Raw genomic sequence first — 19,268 nt, 5'->3', positions numbered from 1 at the left:
CAATAAAACAACAGTAAACCTCTCTCTAGAATATAACCCAGAGTCAAGTAATACCTAACATTTCAATAAGCTGACAATTGTACAAAAAGAAACAACATTCTGGAATATAGGATTCTGGAAGTTAGGATATGCCTGGTTTTTATACAAACATACAATAAAACAACAGTAAACTGCTCTCTGGATAACCCAAAGATAAGTGATGTCAAATTTTTTAAGAAATTTCTACTTTTATAAGCAAACAAAATGGTTCAACTGAAAACCATCATCTATCCAGTCGACCCAACTGTAAATGGGTACGGATAGTCTGGGAAAAATCAATGCCAAGTTTGTTTGGCCAAGGACCAGCTGGTAGAATGGATCCTTTACTGTGAACCTAAGTTGTTATCCTTGTAAAATATAGTTGTTTCTTTCTTTTTAACAAAATATTCTCTAAATTAAGCATGATAAAGCACTGTTTACAACATTAATTTCTACCATATAAAAATATTTACAGTAAAATATCTTATCTTACTATTTTTACAATTTAAAGCTGATTTTTTTTGAGCGTATAAAGACTGGAAGATCAATTCTTTAAAAATCACAATTTCTTTTCATTTGGAGTTAATCAAAGCAATCACAGCAACAAAATCACAATTTTTCATGTGAAAACTATCAGGAGATATTCAGGTTTAATACAGGACATATTGACACCCCCAAAAATTTCAAGCAGTAATGTCCTATGGTGTATACAAAATAGATGATATGAGTGCAACCTGTATTTGATGGACTAGGATATGATACATAATGAAACTTTAAAAATTCCTACAGTACTCTATTTCTTACTCTGAGAAATTCCTTGGAATTCAGAAACAGGCAGGAGCAGAGCAAGTTCGTGTTCAATGCTCTGGAAATTTTGAACCAGGATAAAATTTTACACTGTGCAAGTACGTCTGACAGATCTTCAGATATCAAACTCCTCCTCTTCTATTAGTCGTTTTCTCTGATAGAGGTTATACTGTATTTTATACATTCTATAACTACATATAGCTGTTAACCCATAACATAACATACACATATAGCCCAGAACCTGAAAATATATAACATACTATACACATATAGCCTAGAACCTCAAAATATATAACATACTATACACATATAGCCTAGAACCTGAAATTATATAACATACTATACACATATAGCCTAGAACCTGAAATTATATAACATACTATACACATATAGCCTAGAACCTGAAATTATATAACATAACATACACATATAGCCTAGAACCTGAAATTATATAACATAACATACACATATAGCCCAGAACCTGAAATTATATAACATACTATACACATATAGCCTAGAACCTGAAATTATATAACATACTATACACATATAGCCTAGAACCTAAAATTATATAACATACTATACACATATAGCCTAGAACCTAAAATTATATAACATACTATACACATATAGCCTAGAACCTGAAATTATATAACATACTATACACATATAGCCCAGAAGCTGAAATTATATAACATAACATACACATATAGCCTAGAACCTGAAATTATATAACATACTATACACATATAGCCTAGAAGCTAAAATTATATGACATACTATACACATATAGCCTAGAACCTGAAATTATATAACATACTATACACATATAGCCCAGAACCTAAAATTATATAACATACTATACACATATAGCCCAGAACCTAAAATTATATAACATACTATACACATATAGCCTAGAACCTGAAAATATATAACATTATACACATATAGCCCAGAGCCTCAAAATATATAACATACTATACACATATAGCCTAGAACCTGAAATTATATAACATTATACACATATAGCCTAGAACCTCAAAATATATAACATACTATACACATATAGCCTAGAACCTCAAAATATATAACATACTATACACATATAGCCTAGAACCTCAAAATATATAACATACTATACACATATAGCCCAGAACCTGAAATTATATAACATACTATACACATATAGCCTAGAACCTGAAATTATATAACATACTATACACATATAGCCTAGAACCTGAAATTATATAACACACTATACACATATAGCCCAGAACCTAAAATTATATAACATACTATACACATATAGCCCAGAACCTAAAATTATATAACATACTATACACATATAGCCTAGAACCTGAAAATATATAACATTATACACATATAGCCCAGAGCCTCAAAATATATAACATACTATACACATATAGCCTAGAACCTGAAATTATATAACATTATACACATATAGCCTAGAACCTCAAAATATATAACATACTATACACATATAGCCTAGAACCTCAAAATATATAACATACTATACACATATAGCCTAGAACCTGAAAATATATAACATACTATACACATATAGCCCAGAACCTGAAATTATATAACATACTATACACATATAGCCTAGAACCTGAAAATATATAACATACTATACACATATAGCCTAGAACCTGGAATTATATAACATACTATACACATATAGCCTAGAACCTGAAATTATATAACATACTATACACATATAGCCTAGAACCTGAAATTATATAACATACTATACACATATAGCCCAGAACCTGAAATTATATAACATACTATACACATATAGCCTAGAACCTGAAAATATATAACATTATACACATATTGCCTAGAACCTGAAAATATATAACATACTATACACATATAGCCTAGAACCTGGAATTATATAACATACTATACACATATAGCCTAGAACCTGAAAATATATAACATACTATACACATATAGACTAGAACCTGAAAATATATAACATACTATACACATATAGCCTAGAACCTGGAATTATATAACATACTATACACATATAGCCTAGAACCTGAAATTATATAACATACTATACACATATAGCCTAGAACCTGAAAATATATAACATACTATACACATATAGCCTAGAACCTGAAATTATATAACATACTATACACATATAGCCTAGAACCTGAAATTATATAACATACTATACACATATAGCCTAACACCTGAAAAATAAAAAAAACATCCCAAAACCTTAACCTTCATCAAAGGTATACAAGCCAATTTGACTCTTCAGTAATAATATATACTTCTCTAGGAAACAATAGTAGGGCTGCAGACTGCCTTGACTGTAATTTTGATCTTCTAGCTACTGATGTCGAAATGATCTTGGCGCTAGGATATTATAGAAATAGTGTTAAGATCTTTGGACAACCTAGTGCTAAGATCGTTTTGAGAATACCCAGCCAAGCCACGTATTCTCGAAATGATGAATCCTAGGATGTCCTAGGTTCTTATCTTCTAACATTGATTCTAGGGAATCCTAGCGCCAAGAATACGTGGCCAGGATTTTATTATATAAAAAAGAGTTAGTATTAGCAGGATTTTCATTATATTAGAATAGGATACTTACAATACAAACAACCAGTTGATTGAGTGTCATCTTACTCACATTAGAATTCATTTTATCATAAAAATCAAAAGCACTGGCGACAAGTGATGTACCAACTAAATATAGGAAGGTAAATACTGAATAAAGCACCAAATCCTGAAAAATAAATGAGACTGTGCTCTATTTGCCAGATGTGTTTGGTACGGCAAGGAAACTGAACGACCTGTTACAGAATCTGCTCTCTTACTGGCTACTGCCCTATTGATGATTGCATCTAACTCATATAATTATTATGAATATTGTATGATAATACATACAATGAAATAAAATATTTTCACTGTTAAAATAGAGCTCAATACATCAATTATAGAGCGATATTGAAATATCAAAGCAGAACCTAAAAAACATGTTGTTGTTACTCAGAGTTTCACGCTACATGATCTTCATAATACATCTAATGATATAGTGATAATTATAAATAATCAAAATTCAAAGATCTGCTGTTAGCTTTAGAGTCATTATCTATCTCGTTAGTCTTCGTTAAGCCAGAATAGTGAAAAGACTTAATGACAACCTAGATCACTACGATTCCAATTAGCAGTTTTGTTATAAATGGTTTAAACTACAAGAAACTTTGGAATCCTTTTTCTACTTGTTTTATGCAGGTCCTATTTTCAATCTTTATCAAGCTGCATATATGAGCATTTTTTTTTATTTTGAGCTTACTTGCACAAAGAATTCAATGGATTGGAAACAAACTAATAACATTAGTCACCAATAATTATCATTTTAATCACCCTACCATACATTAAAAGGGATTGTAACAGGTTTTCCAAAAATTTTACATGTATCGTGGACACTGATAGCATCAATTTGCACCATTCCAATTTTCAAGCAAACGCCTTATTCTTGCAATGGAATGATGCAAATTGATGCTATCAGTGTACTCGATGCACATAAAAAATTTCGAAAACCTCTTTACAATACCTTTGATTATTGTGTAGTACTTGTTATTTTGATCTTGTACAACATGTGCCTAATGACCTTATTTCAAGATATAAAAAGATTTACTTACAAAAAGAATCCAATCAATGGGTAACAAACTAATAAGGTTAGTCACATGACCAATTAGCAGTAAGAAACTAGATAAGATGGTCAGTATTAAGACAAATAACATGGTGCGATAATGCCAGCTGAGGGGAAGATGAAGTAAGCCACCATCTTGTCTACCAGCAGTAGCTAACATTACCAACGTGACTGTTGATAAAACCTGAAAAATAGATAAGAATTTTGAGTTAAACTTCTGAAAATTTCAATCAAGGTATAAAAGTTTACAACCAAATGACCTAATTATTTATACCAACAAAAGAATGTTGGGAAAAACAAAGATCTGGTTGTTTGAAATACATGCCTCATTTGCGGCTTTTAGTGTTTTCAGACTTGGCAAAATTTCTGGCCAAGCTCCAGTGCTTACAAAAGATAAGAAAGAAAAACCTAGTTATATTAAGAAAAAAACAAAACACCAAAACAACCTTTTCTTACTGGCAAAATCAAGAAAGGCTAGTTTAAAGGGACTTTCCGATTTTTTTGTAGGTCAAAATTTTTTTTTGCAGGTCAGAAATTTTTTTTGCTCAAATTTGTTAAGAAAACTGTACATCAAAATCTAGAGAAATGTTTCCTTTAACGTGTTTGAAAGTATTATCTAAAAGAATCCAGCCGTTAATTTTTAAATACCAAAAATATCTAATAATATTACGTAAGGTTTATAATTCACAATGTTTTTGATAATAAAATTTTTTTACAAAAAAGTGGAATGTCCCTTAAAAATGCTTGGTTGTCAAAACAAAAATTGTACTGTTGGTTATCAAGTTTCTGTAATAGGATAGACTAATCATATGCAAATCATAGTGGAAAATGTCATCAAACTAGATACCTACAATTTGTACAAGCTTTACAATGCCATCACATTTCTTCAGATAGGACTTATCAATAATCACAACAAATTTCTCTGGGTGGTTCTTCTCATTCAAACGAGCTTTGACGTACAGTTTACATGTTGGGGACGCATTAGTTTTTAAAGACTTCATGTTTTCTTCGTTCAAAGGACAATCCGATTCATGACGAACATTTTGACGACGTCCGATTCTATTTGGGGACGTCGTCTGCTTGAAACCGCATCCCAAATTTTGATCAGTTCTGCTCGAGGGATGGCCATTCAATGGCATGGAAGAATCGTCGTGATTTAGGCCATCTCTTTCATCGTCTGTTTCTTGCACCGCCTCATTATCCATATCATGGATTTAGCGTTAAATACAATATTCACAAATTATTATCAAAATTTTTTCTGTTTACTTTTTCATTTTTCCGGAAGTAGAGCAAAAATCGAGTGCGCCTGCGCAAGAGAATTCAGACCACAAACTACTACCTACACTCTGAGAGCGTTTATTCAGACTACAAGTAACTTCTGATGCACTTAAAATGATACACAAAACTTCCATACTAAGATTTTATTCATCAAAATATAACCTTACATTTATATAATGTAAAGTGTATGATAAAAAATTCTGAAAATCTATCAAAATTTTATAAATCTTTATAACATAATACATTTGAAATAAGTGAATAAAATATATAACTACTGGTATAGCAATATCATCACTATTAGTTGACTGTTTGGACAACCCAGTCCAAAGAATAACATACTTGAAAAAAAAAATTTGGTGTAAATGCAAAAAACATTTGATCATTAGCATAGAGGTGTTTGACAATTTTTTTTTGGCAAAAAAAAGTTTTTTTTTAGAATCCCTACGATTAAGTCATTTCATTTAAATCGTCATTTGTGAAAATACAAATACCATTTGATTTGAATCAGTAATCATAGAAGTGAGGGTGTATGAAATTCTGTCAAAAAACTTTTATTTTTCAGGTTCCAAGAAACAAAAGAGTTTTTTCTGGCAGTGGTTCTTAGTCCCCTATCCCAGCATACCCTTAAAAAATATGAGCTATGCCTTTTACATTATTAAAGCTTTTAATGCCGACTTAAATGCATTTTTCCATATTAGGAAATTTTCTAAAATCAAAAAGTGGAGCCAGGGTGCCCCCATATTCTCTTAATAAATTGGCTACGTAAATTATTCATAAGACAAAGTCAAATCAAAGCAGTTCTGAGTAATATATTTCTTAAAAGTTTCAAAGTTTTCCTTCGTTATCTCGAAGCATTGAATGAGGACTATTTTCCTTAGTTGATTTTCTCTTGTTATCAATTGCCAAAATATTTCTTCTGTAATTGAATGACAATCGTCTAGAAGAATCTCCTCTAACTTTGCCAGGGGGTTGAAAATCAGGATTTGATTCAATAAATTATCAGTCAATGAATCAACATTAAATAATTCCAGTTTCTTCAAATTTGTTGCATTCTCCAAAAGGGTGGATAAATCAATCGGATCAAAGTCAGCTTCAACATTTTCCACTTTAATTGTTAAAGTTTCTAATTTTTTATAAATGTTTTGAGTAGTTCTATCAGCAGATTTTGGAGACAGTAACATACCAATATACAAATTCTCTAAATTTGGGCAATATTTTCCTAAGGTTTCAGTGTTAAGATCCTCTACAAATTCCAAGACTAATGATGTAAAGTTAGCTCCCTTTACCTTGATCAAGGGAAGTAAATAAGTAAGATCATTACAAATATCTAAAGTATGTAAAAATTTCAGATCCTGCAACAACAACAAATATTCACATTCTACTCTGCAAAAAAATGAAAGTTCTGTTACAAATGGGCAACTCCTCACAACAATTTTGAAATCCTCAGCATCATGAATTTCATGCATGCACCATAACTTTGTAAATTTGAATATCATGTCTGTATCATGTCATCCACACTTATATTATCTTTCACCACTGAAATCATCGCTTCAAAAGAATCAATGAAATCAAACAATCGTAAATCCCTAAATGTTTGTATAATTGCCACAGCACCTTTAATAGTGATGTGCGTGGCTTGAATGTTCAGTTTTTGTAAAGAAAGACATTTCGGTCCATCCTTCGAATATGTCTGACACAGATTATCTGCCCCTTTATTGCTAACGACACACCCTGAGATATCGAGGGACAGTAAAAACGAACAATAATCACCAATGACAGAAAGGACCATGTCGTTAGTTTTAGTCCTTGATAGTTGTAGATGTTTTAATAACGGTAAATTTCGGATTGATTCAGCAATAACATTTGGTGTGATATAATTACAGCCTCTAATATTCAATGAAGTCAGCCTCTGAAAGACAAGATTAAAAGATAGAATTCATTCTATTAATTCCAGCATGTGCATTGCACTGTTCAGCACCTTTTCCCAGGTTTACTTGTGCACCTATATTTCTTAATTCATAGCCCTGAGTAATCTGGTAACAGTCTTCAAACTTTACCCTATGATTGTCAGATTACATAAGAATGTAAATTTGATTGCAGCTAAATGGTACAACTGTTCTCCTTTGAGGGCGGTGAAGATATAAATATTAGAACAAAGCATGGCAGCATTAAACAAAGATATGGTTGCATGAGAAAACAGAGTTTTTTGTCTCAAGGGATTTCACACCAAAGACAATCGACAATCATCTTATAATATTGAAAATAAAGAAAAATTCATATTATGGTTAAGTTCATGTGTAAATCTGTCTCTCCATCCAGATTAAATCCATGGCCAAAAGGGTTAATTATCTATTTTAATTTATCTTCACAATGTCAAAGTATTACAAACTGCAATAGCCACCTTTGTTGTATCACAGAATGCAGCGATTTGATTGGATTGTATGCCAATGAAAACAGCAAATTAGAGGCAAGACAGAAAGACTTAAATATTATGGCCTATTGTTTACAGACTTTCTATCGATAGCTCTGACTGATTGTATTCGCTAGCTTACAATATCCAATCAAATCGACAATTTACAAACTTGTGTGCTATAAGAATAGATAAGAATAGTGGCTATTGCAGTCAAGGTATAAGACAAAGTTTGTAATAGCTTGAAATTGTGAAGATGATTTTAAGTTAGCTCACCTGACATCTGAATGCAACTGATTTTAAAATCAATCCATTGTTAGCTGCTATGATAGATTTACTCAAGTCCAGTGATTTTAATATACCACTAATTAGAATCTGAAGATGACGTCTTTTCAGTAACTTTAATGAGGACAACGTATAAATCAACTTCTGTATCTGCCATTCAGCTGAAAACAATATGAATTTATATTTAAAAATTGACACAACTGAATGTACTACTATTACTTTTATAATTAACTATAGGCCTACATCCAGTTAATGTTAGGTCTTATATAGAAGGCTATAGGGAATATAAAAATCAGTATTAGTTCAAGTAGATGAGTTGGAGCCTGTGGTCAGTGTGGACATTAGATGAGTTGCTTCCATGCTATCCTGCATCTTTTTCAGGGGGTTGGGACCCATTTATTGGTGGGGACCTGTTGATTCCCTATGTTAGTTCAAACTCTTTTTCAAAAGGAGAATAAAGCACATATTATGACCCACATAATATTTGCTTATCATCGATTATCAATGGTCTTAAGTTGCCAATCACTCAAATCTCTAGATGCACATATAAATAATAACTGAAAATAAATTTGTCCAGAATCTTCCTTATATCAAAAAACATTTTAATATAATGAGAGAGAGTTAGTTAATTGTAGTATAGGGGCAATAGGAGATGAGCAAGAAATTATTGTGGTCTGCAGCATTACTTACTCAGATGTTCAAATGGGCCCACGATGTACATAAGATAAGGATTTTCACCAAAATCACTGTCTAAGTCAGACAGCCAATAACTGTCCATATTTTTGGCGATATTTTTGAGACAAATATCAGCCAGGCTGTCTGAAGATTTCTTTCTTGGCATTTCAGCACTGATTTCACAACAACTCCTAAATGCGAGTTATTTCCCTTCCTCAGCTATAGACTATGATGACCAGAGGCATCAGTGATAAATGATTTATAACAAACTTCATTTTCCCAGTTCCCTTGGTAGAGACTGAACACCGAGATGATTAGGTTTAATCGGAAGAAATATTTTTAAGTTTTTATTTTCTGCACCCCAGTAGCCTAATACTTTGCCAGTACAGACAGAAAAACCTCACGTTTCCTTTTACCAAAATAATTTTTTGCTAAACCGTTTAATTTACATAATAGCCTTGATCTATTCTCTTTTCAACAGTTAAAATTGATAAATATCCAATATATGTAAGAAAGCTCAATGCAAGTTTAAAAATTTGCGGGAAAATTGACTTATGAATAGGCGGAAAGAGTAGCCTAGAGGCAGGTTGGGGTCTAAAAATGATGAAATGGTAGGTCACAATTATGAAAAACTATGTTGTCAGTATCAAAAAATGGGCATAAAAAACAAAAACTCTCAGTAAGCCAATCGCTTAGCTAGTAAAACAGGATATTTTGTATTCTAAAACACAAACTATGTATAAACGTTGTACTCGTTGATTGAGACAGGAGAAGTCGACTCAAATGCATGAAAATAATTCTCTGACTTCATGAAGTTAGTAGTGTAAAAGCGGAATTTGATATCAATCCACAGAACTTGTATATTAGGTTACGAGGAGTAAATCTGTCAAACGGGCTATACCAACTGATCATAAATGCTATGGAGGAGGAATCGCTCTGCTGTCCCCTGCAGGCAAAGTCCTTGTACGGATTCTCATTAACCGGCTGTCCAAAAACATCACCAGACGTAGTTCGGGAGACACATTATGGAGATCAAATCGGAGCAGGCCTGTAGTTCAAGAGGATGATGTCCCCTGAAACAAATTCTGCCGGCCGACCAATATCAGTCCATCACTGCAACTAAAGTGCGTCGAACTAGACCAAAAGCTGTACATTGTATTTGTTGACTTCACAAAGGCGTTTGATGCAGTTGGAAGAGTGAGTTCATGACAACTCTTGAGGACGTAAGGATGCCCAGAGAGCACAAGAATGATTGCAAACGTTAGTGTTGAAGGTAAATTCTCAGAAACGTTTGGTGTCACTAAACGTTCTACCCCAGTAAAAAGACCTCGCCTTCGCTACAAGGATACCATCAAGAGAAACCTGAAGCTGAGGGACATCAACACCGACTCCTGGGTAAAGATGCCACTGCACAAGTTTGGAATCATTGCCACCCTTATTGCAAACAATGTAACCAAAGATAGTTATCTCTACGACATATTGTTCTGCCTTTACATATATGCCGATTTTGCTACTGTAGGCAATTATTTTCACTTGCTTTAGTTGTTAAGTCTTCGGAACTTTGACAATCTAGAAATCACACGATTTCCTTGTTTTGTTTACAATATCTTCGGTGAAAAATAAATAAAAGTATCCTTTCTGCAGGTTTTGGTGTAAGAATCGAAGGAATCGAAAAAAAAATATCATAATTGCACTCTTTGACCACCGTATAAGTGCTTTAGACTAGTTTTTCCTTCAATTATTGAAGAGTTCCAAAATAAAATAGCCAAAATGGCGGCTTTGTGCTAGTTTTGTTAGTATTTTGGAAATTTTTGTCAGTTTTGTTGTGTTCAAGGATTAAATTTGATAAAATATCATTGCTTTTGATAATGTCGAATGTGAATAGTGCAATGTCAAGCCTCAGTTCGAGGATCGCATCATTCAATTTGTGGAATAAGCGTCATGAAGATCGGCGTGACCATGTTATTGTTGACAACTGTCAGAGTAAAGTTCCACATGTGGATTTGGAATCGGCATCGTTTCTGAGTCTTGCTAGAGCTGGGTTTTATTATTCAGAGAAAGAAGGAGTGAAGTGTTTTTGTTGTGGTATTGAATATAATATCTGGGGTAAGGAATCTCCTGTTGCAGTCCATAGAATCCTGAATATGAACTGTCCATTTCTTGATCCAGATAATCAGGATGCTTCACCTGAAATACTGTTTCAGGATCCAGTGACTCCTTCACCAACAGATGTAGGAATACTGAATCACTTTTGTAGTCCACCTCAACAACCATCTGATGATGAATTCACACCTGAAAATAGTTCACAAACTCTACCAAAAACGCTGAATGGTTCAGCCAATATCAATTCTGATACCAATTTATTAAGACCTAACGAAACACCACCAACTCATACAACTGCATTTATTGTTGATGACTCAGAAGTTCAAAATGTTAGACGCAATTTATTTTCTGGAGGAGACGATGCTGAAACAAGAAGCAGGGTAGATACCGGTAATAGAAATAACCAAAATCTTCCAATTGTACCAAGAATTTTTATGGACCACAGTGCTCAGTTTACAGGGAAAGTCTTCCATCCTAAAATTGGAGAGAAGAAATCAATGGTTAGAGAAGCTTTAAGACTGTTGTCTTTTCCTGATCCAACTGATGTAAATTCTGAGGAATGGGCGAAAAAAGGATTTAGATATTTAGCAGAGAAGGAAGAGCATGTTCAGTGCGTTTATTGTGGAGGTCAGGCCTCATTTCATGAAAGTAATATCAGGAATATTCATCAAAGAATCTCACCTAAGGGACGATACCAGTGTCCTATGATCAGTGGAATCGATGTAGGGGATGTAACTCGTGAATTAGAGGAACTCGTCCATAAAAAACTGTGTCAGAGCAACACTGAAGTGCCACGTGACCAGCGTAATGTATATCCAATCTATCATCCTCAATTTAAAGCTATAAACAAACGCTTGGATCATTTAAATACTGGCCTAAACAATATCGACCAACCAAAACTCAGCTGGCTGAGGCAGGATTTTTTCATACAGGTAATTGATTATTAGATAAAAACTTATTATCTTAGTCACTGTTTTATTCACTTTGTTCACTTAGTGTACATTTGTTACGACTATCTGCATCATTTTTTAATGAGATTGAATTTGTACACATGGTTCTTCTGCAATCAAACAAAAACTTTTTTTAAAGTTTTCTACAGTTACTCCAAGAACATAATGTATATTAGGCATTTTCTGAGAAACATGATCCATTTAAATATCCTTAAACTATTGTTACTGTTTCCCTGAAAGTGCAAATATTAAAATATATTTTATATTTAAGGTGGGTTCCCTTATTTTCATTTATGAAAATTGAAATAATAATGCTTATACTTATATGAATAGAAAGTAGAGATGTTCTAATGACTTGGAAAAGATACCAGTTTGTCCCATATTTCCATAAATAATTCATAATTAGCTAAATTAGAAGAGAATTACTTAGCAGAATTCCAATGAGTGACCAATCAAAAAAGGTCAAAAAGTATTTTGTTTGGTTAATCCAGACTGTACATGCATGGACATTTATGATTGGTTAAAACTCTTAATTATATGCAATAAGAACATAATAATATGATTAAGAATACATGGTAATTCATTATAAACACCAATTGATCAAATAGTTTGCTTAAATTGACACTGTCAAACTGCAGGGAACCAAAAAATAAGGAGACATCTGAATTTTTCTTATAAATAGATAACTTTTATATTTCAGTTGTAGCTAATAAAGTAATCTGTTTTTGTTGTGGTGTAGCTATATTAGACTGGGAACCAACAGCTGACTCCTGGCAGCAACATGCTCTAGTCTCATCTCAATGTCACTTTATTCTTCATGAAAAAGGGCCAGAATTTATTAGAGAAATGGCAGCTATTAAGGTAAGATATGAATAAGTTTTTTATTACTCTATGAGATATAAGTTTGTATAAGTGAAATATAAGAATTAGTGGTAGCTCTCTGTAAATATTGACTATCAATAACTAAATTTGTAACCACTAAGAGAATATTTGTATACAGCCGTATTGAAATTTTATTCCCCTTAAATGTTTAAGAGAGTATTCAGGAAATTAGAAAAAGGTCTTTTTAAGCACAAAGCCTTCTTGTATGACAATCATTGAATTTGACTATTTCAAGAATTACATTGTTAAAAAACTACAGAAATGGCAGTTCAAAATCACATGTTGTATTAAATGCTATATATATTATTTTCATTTCAGAAATTAGTTGATTTGGATCGATCTGTTACAGGTTAGTTTCATGATTTACTTTTAACATCATATTTGTTAGGTTCTTATTATAAATTTACTACAAACGTTTGATGTTAGTTTCTTTCCATAGATTTACTACAAACATCATATAGAGTTAGGTTATAGCTATAGATTTACTACAAACATCATATTTTTTAGGTTGTTACTGTAGATTTACTACAAACATCATGTTTAGTTAGGTTCTTACTATAGATTTACTACAAACATCATATTAGTTAGGTTTTTACTATAGATTTACTACAAACATCATATTAGTTAGGTTCTTACAATAGATTTATTACAAACATCATATTAGTTAGGTTTTTACTATAGATTTACTACAAACATCATATTAGTTAGGTTCTTACTATAGATTTTCTACAAACATTATATTAGTTAGGTTCTTACCAAAGATTTACTACAAACATCATATTGAGTAGGTTCTTACTATAGATTTACTACAAACATCATATTTAGTTAGGTTCATACTATAGATTTACTACAAACATTATATTAGTTAGGTTCTTACCAAAGATTTACTACAAACATCATATTAGTTAGGTTCTTACCAAAGATTTACTACAAACATCATATTAGTTAGGTTCTCACTAAAGATTTACTACAAACATTATATTAGTTAGGTTCTTACCAAAGATTTACTACAAACATCATATTGAGTAGGTTCTTACTATAGATTTACTACAAACATAATATTGAGTTAGATTTTTACTATAGATTTACTACAAACATCGTATTTAGGTCTGAATAGGTTCTGTTTATAGTTTTATTAAGTTATTGGGGCCATATCACAATATATATTCCATTGTGGTATTCTTCACTACAATCAGTGAGTTCATTTAATTTTCTCAAACACCTTTACTTCCATTAGAGAATTACCTTCTAGTTTGAAATCTGACTATCCCGATACATTTTAATATCCAAGACATATATTGAGATGAGCTTACTCCAAGAACAGGGGGCTCTTGATATTACTGCTGATATAAACGTATTCCCTGGTGGTTCATTGAAATACTTATATTTGATTAATGAATATTTAAGTCTTATTACAGAGTTCATTTCTGTTATAAATATCCAAAAACCATTTCAACAGTACCAGATGAACTGTATCTGTTAGAAAATAAAATGAAAGGAATGAAGATTTACACGTCCTACTATTCTGTACCTAATTGGGCTAATGAAGACTAGAAGTCTAGATAGAACTGTTGATTTTACAGCTGATATTTAGATCAATTTGTGTATGTCATGAAAGTTATATCTAAAGTATATATATTTATTTATTGTTATAATTATATTTTTCAGAGCCAGTAAGAAAGATTGGTAACCTAGTGGTACCTGATCCCTACCCCCCAACTTTATCCCGAGATTTACTGACAGCCTATAGATCATGTGGGTATTCAACACAACTGTTATTCCATCTTGTTGAAAAATTCTTTTCTCAAACTTGTGAGTATCTATAACTCACTTTACCTTACATAAATAAAATAGAGTAAAAATAGATCTGACTAGTGCTAGATTGAATACTGCATATTTGTGCTTTTTTTGACGTAAAAAGGGATGCACCTTAAAAAATATTTTTAAGAATTTGTCACCAGAGTTCCCCCCAGTCAATATATATATGTCTAGTTGGTATTAAAGGCTTCTATTACACAATACATCAATATAGAAAGATATACTGAATATCTATATATATATCTAGACAATTATCATATGTACAAAAAACAAAATATAGTGGAATTTTCAAAATATTTTAGTTAATGAAATTACATTTATACAATATCATATTTTCAAAAATTAAATGAGCTTTTAGTATAACTTTTAGACTTCAAATTTTTTTTTTATAGTTTACAAACTTTTCAAGACTTAAATCTATATAGACTGTAACTGTGGGTTGTATTTAGACTGATGGCAAAGTACAATGGAAGACAAATTACTTTATTTCCAATGGAGAAAGTGTTTAAATTTTCTCTGGAATAAAATCATTTGCTGTCATAACTGTTTGTGGTCAACAAAGATTCAACTCCAAAATGTTTAGCAAAGTAATTTAAAATTGAAAATTGTCATCCTGTTGAAACTGATTTTGATATGTAAACTATAAAATTAATTTACTGATGTAATAATTAGTTTATTAATCTACCATTCATAGACATTGACTACTCATTGTGATTGTCACTAGAATTATGCTCAAGAAATAAAGCTAGGTCATTTAAAAAAAAGTCTGCAGTTTCATTGATTATGATATGTAAATGATAAAATCAATTTACTAATGTAATATTGGTTTTATTAATCTACCATTCATAGACCTTGACTGCTCATTGTGATAATCACTAGAATTGTGCTCAAAATATCAAGCAAAATCATTTGGAAAAAATCTGCATTTTCATTGAAACTGATAACATAAATAATGTTGAAACCAATTTAGTGATAATCCAGACATTGATTTGACCGAACTGTGTTTCAATTGCTAGGATTGTATTAAAATGTATAGTAAAGTATTTTGAAATAAATCTGTCGCCCTGTTCTAGCTGATTTTTATATGTAAATAATGAAACCCATGATGTAATATTTGATGTAATTCAGGTGGTCAATATCCTGATGTTCCAATGTTAGAGGCTGCAGCACTGGCAGACGGACAGTTGAAGAAGAAGGAAGACATTATAGATCTGAAGGATGATCAACTTGAGAAGAATGCTAAACAGTTAGGTCAGATAGAAAAAGTCTTGACAACTAAAGACCTACAAATCAAGTCTACTGTATGTGAGATTAACCAGAGACATTGTATACAGTTAAATGATAAAGATATGGAAATACTGGAGGAGAGACAACAATGTGAACAAATAGTACAGCAGAAAGATCAACAACTTCATCAACATAGAGAACAACTTCATCAACATAGAGAACAACTTCATCAACATAGAGAACAACTTCATCAGAAGGAAGAACAACTTCATCTTAAAGATCAGATAGTACATCAACAAGGGCAGCAACTCCATCAACAAGGGCAGCAACTCCATCAGCACAAACAGGAACTTAATCATAAAGAACAGCAATTGTGTAAAAAAGATCGTGAAAACCTTTTTATGTGTTGCACTAAACAACAACTACTAAATCAATTACATGAAAAAGACTCAATAATCAATCAGCAGCATAGAGAATTACAAACTGGAGCTCAGCAACAGCAAGAAATGGAGGTTACTTTAATTGGAGAGAGAAATGAATATCTAAATAGAATAGAACAACTGAAGCGAGAAGTTGAAGAAGAAATAAAGAAATATGAAAAAGAGTTATCTGCCTTGTTAAATGAATACTCAAGATTGAAGAAAAAAGGTAAGTTGAGGATTTTGCAAAACTTCCCATCTGAATGGAATAATTCAGAATGTCAAAGATTTCAAGTTAATGTTAGGGTGATATGAGAATAGAATTCCTGTATAAAAGCACCGGCCTAGGTCATGAAGTTAGAACTATACCTTGTGTCATTTCTATATTGGAAATTCTAAATTATAACATTAAATGTACTACATTTGTAGTCATGTAGTCTAGAAGAATACAAAGTCAAAATTTGGGATTTACGCAATGTTTTTTTTTATTATTGGTCTAAGTAATCTTCCTTTACTAAAAATAACTGCTCCCTTGACTTTTTGTCTGAATTGATCAGATTGTAGACTGAAAGATACAATACAAAAACCAACACATAGGCCTATATTTTACATCTGGTACAAAATCTATCATTAAGATTAAAAACTTTATTAAAGAAAGAGATATTTAAGACCATTGTGCTTTGAAGACTTTTTATCTGAATTGCACACTGTAGGGCTTTGTCTTAAAGATCCCTGATAGTTGGAAATCGAAAAAGGGTAGGCCAATGTCGTGGTTCTGGAAAAATTGCCCTCATTGCACACTGCATGGTGCTGCTCATCTTCATTAGCCCATGAAGTAGAACGTAAAATTCATTATTAGTAAGGCTTTGTAAGAAAACTAAGATTTAAAACTCCATCTCATTTCTAATTTCAGGTAAGGGAGGTAATCCAGTAGAATCTGAGTCTAGCAATGTGTGTGTATTCTGTGTAAGTAAAGATAGAAACATCATGTTTAAACCATGTAGACATATCTGTTGTTGTGAACAATGTCTACCAAACTTTAAAGGCAAACCATGCCCGTATTGTAAAACCATTATTCAAGGGTGGCAGGTCGTTTTCTTGCCTTAAAAACTGACACTGTTAATTTGGTTTGGTTTATCTGGTTAAGAGTAGAGCAAAGATATTTGTGCTCTTCTAGGTGCTATTCAAAATATAAACACAACATTTTGATTTGGTGTACTCTGTTTAGAGTCTAGAGCAAAGACATTTGTCTGCTTCCAGAGGTGTCTCAATGCAAAATGAACAGATGTCCGCTTTATTGTTAGGTAGTCTGAGCATTGGACCTAATTAACACAATTTAAGTCTAGTCTGTCTAGTTTCTCTTAATATTTATTCTCCCTAAAATACAGTGGACTGTTTTTGTTTGTAATTAGAATCCTTGAAAGTGCATATATTTGTACTTGACTTGACTATACACCAAACCAGAGTTTGTTTATTATATTGTTAAATATCATGATTATAGATTTTGCTGTTTGTTATATTATGAGGCTCTGTGCTTGTCTTGTGTTTCTTCTAATGTTTTCTATTATTTTGATTCTTCTTGTTTCTTTCTCACTCTGCCTCTGTGTTCATGTCATCTTTTTACTTTCCTTACTGTGTTCTATTCTACATACATCAAACCATTTTTTTAAATATTTTAATCTTTAGTTCTTTACCATATTTATCTGGAGATATACTTCATATTTGTATTCTATCAAGCTATGTATATATTTAATCCTTTAGCATTATTTTGAGGTAGAGAACACATTAAATAAAGAAACCCAAATTTATAGTTTACTACTCCTTAGTTTTAAGTTCTTTGTACACAATTGTTGAAATGTTGCATACAAAAAAAACTCAGGAGTAGTATACCACAAAATTGTGTTATGTATCATTTATTGTATATTTATTAAATGGCTAATGATATGAATAGTGCTAATATTTAAGGGATGTAGTCATCTAAATCCTTTAGTCTAAGTTAGAGCTGATTGCTCATTGTTAAGGAAATGTATTTGATTGTTATAGATGTATATCTAGAGGACTACATCTCTTCAAGGAATTTTTGTGGGACTTTGCTACGGCAAAGTCCCAGTTTGTTATCGAAATGTCAATTCTTTTTTTTTTTTTTTTTTTCGATTTTTACACACCTTCCTGAGCTTAGACTACAATAGTTGCAGCAACCTTTCAACGTTCACGAACCTTAGATATAGGCGACGATGTGCATAAATATATTTTGGATCTTTTTTGCAAAACCGGAAGTGCCACAGTTCAATATGTGCAAGAATAGATAATCGGCTCTAGAAGTCGTATTTTTGGGTCGATTTTCTTTGGGTTTGCATTTTTGGAATCTACTGGCAAAATCTGAAAGAATAGCAGTTTCAAAATTTCAAAATTCGAAAATTTGTCGCAGACATTTTTTTTGCCAAATTTTGCATTTTTTTCATTTTTTTTGCTTTTTGTCTGATTAATCTGAAAAAAATTGAGCAAAGACAGTTTAAGAAAGTAAACAAAACGGTACAGTCAAATTTTCAATTTCACTTCCGGTTTAAACAGGAAATCGATGTTCACTTCCGGTTGAATATCTTCCGGTGTAATTTGTATAGGACAAAAATTTTTATGCTGATAGGTAGACAAAGTTATGACAAAAAAACGAAGAAAAAAAATCCGGAACAGAA

General features: G+C 31.9%; 3 protein-coding genes across 3 annotated transcripts; 1 reads left to right on the top strand and 2 right to left on the bottom strand.

Moving 5' to 3' along the window:
• Positions 1-1,016: 1,016 nt before the first annotated feature.
• LOTGIDRAFT_115363 (hypothetical protein) lies at positions 1,017-2,828 on the bottom strand (the record flags this gene model as incomplete). The annotated part of the gene is made up of 3 exons (XM_009054249.1): positions 1,017-1,124; positions 1,651-1,784; positions 2,756-2,828. Coding segments are annotated over 3 exons (315 nt in total), but the record flags the coding sequence as incomplete, so codon positions are not given.
• A 4,264-nt stretch (positions 2,829-7,092) lies between these two features.
• Positions 7,093-9,342, bottom strand: LOTGIDRAFT_231759 (hypothetical protein; the record flags this gene model as incomplete). Its single annotated transcript, XM_009054248.1, has 3 exons — positions 7,093-7,715; positions 8,493-8,662; positions 9,192-9,342. The coding sequence occupies 3 exons, from the start codon at positions 9,340-9,342 to the stop codon at positions 7,299-7,301; spliced, it is 738 nt and encodes a 245-aa protein (XP_009052496.1). The 3' UTR covers positions 7,093-7,298.
• A 2,790-nt stretch (positions 9,343-12,132) lies between these two features.
• On the top strand, positions 12,133-17,682 carry LOTGIDRAFT_115434 (hypothetical protein; the record flags this gene model as incomplete). Its single annotated transcript, XM_009054247.1, has 4 exons — positions 12,133-12,211; positions 12,930-13,090; positions 16,624-16,760; positions 17,523-17,682. Coding segments are annotated over 4 exons (537 nt in total), but the record flags the coding sequence as incomplete, so codon positions are not given.
• Between the last annotated feature and the right edge of the window lie 1,586 nt (positions 17,683-19,268).

This window comes from Lottia gigantea (assembly GCF_000327385.1).
Source record: "Lottia gigantea unplaced genomic scaffold LOTGIsca_21, whole genome shotgun sequence".
Taxonomy (NCBI): Eukaryota; Metazoa; Mollusca; class Gastropoda; family Lottiidae; genus Lottia; species Lottia gigantea.
The sequence above is the reverse complement of the archived record's forward strand: the minus strand, read 5'-3'. Positions and strand labels throughout refer to the sequence as shown.